Here is a 6,118-nt window from a genome sequence, read left to right as displayed (position 1 = left end):
GGAGGTTGAGCGCCCATCGAGCGTGAATTTCGCCCATCCAGTACTTTTGCAGTCCGCTCGAGCAGAGTAAGTCACGCTCGAGCGGGGATCTTTTGTCTACATGTCCGCTCGAGCGGGGAAACCCACGCTCGAGCGGGACCCTGTTTCAGCAAAATTTTGAAAAGTGTTTTTAAGTGCATCTTTGCATCCTCTTTCCATCCTAGGCATTCCTAGGGCATGTTTAAGGCATCTTAAGGAGGATATTGATGTAGAACCACACCGAGGCAACTTAGGGATTAAGTTATTATTTCCCAACTGTGTAGCTTAGTGTGTGTTCGTTCTGTAATTGTGTAGGGTTGGCATCCGAGGACGCTCTAACTGCTTATAGCCCAATACTCTGTGAGTAACAATGTTATAAAGATATGTTTAATCATGAATATTTTCTGAATGATCAACTGTACTTCTTTCTGAAATGATATTTCTTACTAAATGAATGCTTGTCCTATTTGCGAACCGTATTCGTGGCATCCATAGTAATTTACTGTTACTGTTCTATACTGCTACTGTCACAGAGATCTCTGTCGGTTCCCATGTTTGGAACCACTACTGTTTACTGATATGATGGCCATCAACTGACTGTTCGATCTGTTAAGATCTACTGTACTGTTTTGCTATTGGATGTACCACATATGACTATTATAGTTTCTGAGTGACTGTTATGGCATGAAATATGAGCCACAAACTGAATGACTGATATACTGATAAATGACTGTTTTCAATACTGAAAGGACATTCATTCCTAACCTCTTTACACATATGTTATTCACTGGGCTTTAGCTCACTGCTCATATATATATATATATATATAGGTGTTTAGGCACTGGACCGTTGCTAGAAGCGTCAGGCTAAGCCCTTGTTTTGTCAAGCCAACCTTTGTGCCTCACTTCGAGGTTCTAGATCTGTTCAAGCTAAGGCTACTTTTGGGGTGTCTCAGAATTACCCTATCTGTCTCTGTTATGTATAGACTGAATGATATTTGTACTGTACTATTATGGTGGGGATTTGGTCCCTAACCTGAATGCCTGTAAATGATGTATGTATATATTTTTGCATACAGACTGTCACAGCTCATTGGATATCTTTTAATTACTGTTTTGGCTTCTGCCAGCCCCTGTACTCTGTATTACTGTTTTACTGTTAAGCAGGCCTTCGGTAGTCTCGCATTACTGGCCGATTACGGTGCTAAACCCATAGAGGCCGGTTTGGGTCGTAACACTCTATACCTAGTCTATCTCAGCTATACTTCTTTTTTTGGTCTTTTCTGCCTTCACAGTCCTTCTATGCTGATTTTTCTCCTTCTATCCCTCTGTCTTTAGTCTCTATCCAACAGCTTCTGTTTTGTATACTGCTGCCCCAGTGCAGTCTACATTAGTTCAGACAACACTAGTCGTCCAGTCTCCATTAGTTTAACATACTGCAGCACCAGCAATTCAGTCTGCCTAAGTTCAGCATATTGTTGCACTAGTAATTCAGGCTGTATCAGTTCAACATCCTGCACCAGTTCAGCCTGTCACAGCACAATCTTTCCCTACTTTGTTTTCTTCTCATGCTATTCCTACTCCTATCTCTATTTCCTCTCTCACTATTGATATTCTTATTTCCAAACACCCTCATTCTTCAAATATTCATCCCATGACAACCTAGTCAAAGTCTTCTTTTGCTTTTCTTTCCAAGGTTTGTCCTCTTAGTGAGCCCACTTGTTTTTCTGAAGCAGCTTAAACTCCTAAATGAACTAAGGCCATGAATGAGGAATTTAATGCCTTGCAAGCCTATGGTACATGGTCTCTTGTTGACTTGCCTCTTCACAAGCATGTTATTGGCTGGATTTTTCGTTTAAAAAAAAAAATTCGTATGGCCCCATTGCTCGACACAAGGCTTGCTTTGTCGACAAGGGCTATCTTCAACAGCAAGGTATTAACTACCTGGAAACATTCAGTCCTGTGGCCAAACAACCCACCATTCAAGTTCTTCTTAGCATTGCTTTTCATTTTAATTGGTCTATTAAACAATTGGACATATCGAATGCTTTTCTTCATGGTCTTCTCTAGGAAGAAGTTTACATACTTCAACCCCCAGGTTTTGAGAGTGCTGCTCATTCTCATCATGTGTGCAAGTTGAAGATGGCTCTTTACGGGCTTAAACAAGCTCCTAGAGCTTGGTATTCCACATTTGCCTCTTATATGCTCTCCTCTGGTTTTAAGAATAGTCATTGTGACTCATCATTGTTTATTCAAAAGACCTTCACTGCTATTACTATTCTTTTGATCTACGTGGATGATATTTTGATTCTTGGCAATAGTGTTCAGCACATCTCATATCTTATACATCATATACACATAGTTTTTTCCATGAAAAAGTTGGGTGATATATCCTATTTTATTGGTATCTCAGTGGCCCGCACTGACTCTAGATTATTTATTTCTCAACAAAAATATGCAACTGAGATTCTCACCAAGGCTGGTATAATTAATTGTAAGCCGTATTCCTCTCCTATGGCATCTAAATCCAATCCTCCTTCAGCCACATTGGTGCCTTTTCCCCAAGCATCTCTTTGTCGTAGTCTTGTTGGTGCCTTGAAATACCTTATCATCACCAGGCCTGATATTTCCTTTGTCGTAAACCATGATTGTCAATTCATGCATGCTCCAATTGTTGCAAACTTTAAAATTGTCAAGTGGTTCCCCACTACAACAAAAATAGTCTTTAGAGACGAAAACTAATGACGGATTTTTTTTTTGTCACGAAATATGTATCTTTTAATGACGAAAATAATATTTCGTCTCCAAATGTATCATTTTTAGAGACAAAAATAAAATTTCGTCACCAATCTAAATCATAATAAAAAAAATAGGTGACGAAATTATATTTCGTCATTATTTATATTTTTTTTGTCACCAAATATTTTCCCTCTAATATTTTCGGAGGGCGCCAAAATTAATAGACTTTTGGTGATGAAAGAATTTGTCACCAATTATAAAATTATTAATGACAAATATATTTTTGTCACCAATAATTTGGTGATATTTTAATATCATTTAGTGACAAAACTATTTTTGTGGCCAATATTTTTATCTTTGGTGAAGAAATAATTTAGTCACCAAAATATAATTTAGTCACTAAATATTTTAGGGGGAAATAAAAATGTTTTGTTACAATCGGTTCCTCTTCTCAATCACACACAATCATTTCTCGGTTCAAACCTATTTCTCACACACACACACACACACAGACGTTATACTACACAGGGCCCTCACCGCCGCTGCACACATTGGATCAACCCGCCGCCGCTCTACCATTTCCGACAGCCCTCACCGCTGACAACCCTCACCACCGCCGCCGTTAGCCCCTCATTTCCTCACCGCCGTTGCTGTGCCAATCGGAGAACACCGCTGTTAGTCTCTCCCTCTCTTTCTCTCGATGCTTAAAGGCTGTGGGTGATTTTGGTTGTTGATTACTTTTTAATTTACTCAAAATGGAAATTTTATGAGTGTTTTGATCAATTCGATGTAAAAAGAAAATGAAATTTTGGTTGATTTTTTGTGTTAGTTTTGATTTGATCCCTTCTGGCATTAGGGTTTAGTTGGAATGTCATCAATTTTTTGCAAATTTATTTACTTTAGAGGTTATCTCTACTGATATCTGAGGCTGTGGCTGATTTTGGTTGTTAATTACAATTTAATTTATAAGAAATTGGGGTTATGATTATGGGTGCTTCGATGGATTTGATGGGACTGATCAGTGTAAAAGAAAATGAAAAATTGGTTTAATTATGTGTTTAGTTTTGATTTTATCCCACTTCTGACATTAGGGTTTAATTGGAATGTACTAAGATTTTTGCAAATTTATTTACTTGAGATTTTGTTATATTGATGGGACTTTAGTTTTGATTTAATCGTTTATCTCTTTATTTAGAGTTTGTAAGTTTTAGAACTTTATAGGATATGAATCATAAAATGTAAAGAATGTTGTTACGGATCTATAGTCCTGCCCTATATATTACAGGTTGATTGTCGCACTCCATTTTTGACTTAAAATGATGTTCTTTTTCCCTAGAAGTCTCATCTCGGCAGACCTTGTGGTTAACTTTGCCTTCTCTCATCATATAACTCAAATCACCTTAGTTTGCATACATTCATACATATATACATGCCCTTAGTGGTTCCACTGTAGCTTCAAAAGTTTGATACTGATAGACATACCTCATGTCCCAGCTCTATGGGACTTGAATGGAAAATTTAATACCTAGAATAGAGGGAAAACAATGCAGCTGTTATGATTTGCTGTTCTATTCCAAGAATCAAAATGTTATGCTGTCATCTGTTGAGCAAAGTAATGACAGTTTTATGTTTGCTTTTGCGCAGGTATGACTATTCTGGGTATGGACAGTCTTCTGGGAAGGTGTGTGGTAATCGAAAACTTTTCTAGATGAAAGTGAATTGTTAAGTTATATAGTGTGCCTTGTAGTGATAGAAAGTGTCATCTATGGCACATAGCTTCCTTGTTTTGCAGCCAAGTGAGCATAATACATATGCAAATATTGAAGCTGTGTATAAGTGTCTTGAGGAGAGCTATGGTGCTAAGCAAGAGAATATTATCTTTTACGGCCAATCTGTTGGCAGTGGCCCCACGTTGAATCTTGCAGCTCGTCTTCCTCATTTGAGAGCTGTGGTTCTGCATAGTCCTATACTTTCAAGCTTAAGAGTCATGTATCCTGTGAAGCGTACATATTGGTTCGACATCTATAAGGTAACATTGATCTTCTTCAGATCATCTGTTTATCTATACAATTATTTTGATTGAAAGATTATGCATTTTTTTTTTTTGGGTCTAATTAAATGGTGTTTATGTTGACTGTGTGCAGAACATTGACAAAATCCCATATGTTAATTGTCATGTGCTGATTATTCATGTAAGTATGCAATTTTCAACATTTTACCTTTTAGAATTACTTATGGTAATTGAAGAACCATTCTAATACAGTTTTTAGACAATTAAGCCATTGTATAAGCTAGCGTGAAACTCTTACCTTCTTTATCTGCCTTGCTTCTTTGTTTCTGTGTTTTTGTGGGTACATGTATATGATCATAACCACGGACTTGGATGACTAAGATCTTATGACTTGATGGCTATAGTTGAAAGTTTTCCATGGTATTTGTCACATCCTCTCTAAGATACTTAACTGGTTTTAGAGAGAGATCCTCAGAAGAAGACAAATCCAAACTATAACCAAGACACATGATGGCCAAATTAGTTCTTAGTATTGTGACTCTTATTTAATTGCTGGTTTCTGAACTTCGGCTTAGGTTAGGACACTTTTAAACTTCACTATTTCATCATAAAATGTTTGCACATTATAAATAGAACCTTGACTGTACTGTCATCTATTATCAGTTTCCATACTTGCTTTCACACTAGTAAATATTTTCTAGTTGTACTGGATGTGGCATTGATAATAAATACCTGGCAATGCCTTATAGTTAGCATTACTAGTGGTACACTGGATGTTCCTTGGTGTGTGGGAGGAAATATTTCTGTGGTGGGTTTCCTTTTAAGTTTGGGTTGTATCATATCTTCCAATGCAATGAGTACTTGTTAGTGGACCTTCCTGTGAGGCAGTCTTTATACCCAGTCTAATAACCAAGAGTTGCATTCAATTAGTAGGTTTGAAGAGATTTTATTTTCCCATGATAAGTTCATTTTTTCCTTTAGCAGGAATCACTTATATAGTGGATACATTTGATTTCTTATCGTAGGCTTTTTTTTATATTGAGTTAAAGTTATTTGCTGTTTTTTTTTTTTTTGGTATGATGCTTCAGGTTGAATCCTCCAAATATTATTACAATAAGTAGGTTTACAATTCATTGATTTAAAAGTGCATATATAAGGTATATATGTTGAATTTACCCTCCTCTACTTTTATATTGTGTTTTCATGTTTCAATATAATTTGAAAATCAAACCAAACATGAAATTTGAAAATCAAATTTGAACACCAGAGGTAAGTAGTGTTTTGTTCTTTCTAACACTTAAGCTTGAAAATATGCCATTGGGCTCCAAAATCATGAAAAAGCCATGAGAAG

At 36.6% G+C, this 6,118-nt stretch overlaps 1 protein-coding gene across 1 annotated transcript; it reads left to right on the top strand.

Annotated features, from left to right (window-relative positions):
• The first annotated feature begins 1,890 nt into the window (after positions 1 to 1,890).
• Positions 1,891 to 5,888, top strand: LOC114294595 (uncharacterized). Its single transcript, XM_028238709.2, has 6 exons — positions 1,891 to 1,950; positions 2,088 to 2,197; positions 4,401 to 4,437; positions 4,549 to 4,785; positions 4,901 to 4,948; positions 5,856 to 5,888. Exons 1-6 carry the CDS (start codon positions 1,891 to 1,893, stop codon positions 5,886 to 5,888), a joined length of 525 nt encoding a protein of 174 aa, XP_028094510.2.
• The last annotated feature ends 230 nt before the right edge of the window (positions 5,889 to 6,118 follow it).

This window comes from Camellia sinensis, chromosome 11, assembly GCF_055761805.1.
Source record: "Camellia sinensis isolate YWXY chromosome 11, ASM5576180v1, whole genome shotgun sequence".
Classification (NCBI taxonomy): domain Eukaryota; kingdom Viridiplantae; phylum Streptophyta; class Magnoliopsida; order Ericales; family Theaceae; genus Camellia; species Camellia sinensis.
The sequence above is the reverse complement of the archived record's forward strand: the minus strand, read 5'-3'. Positions and strand labels throughout refer to the sequence as shown.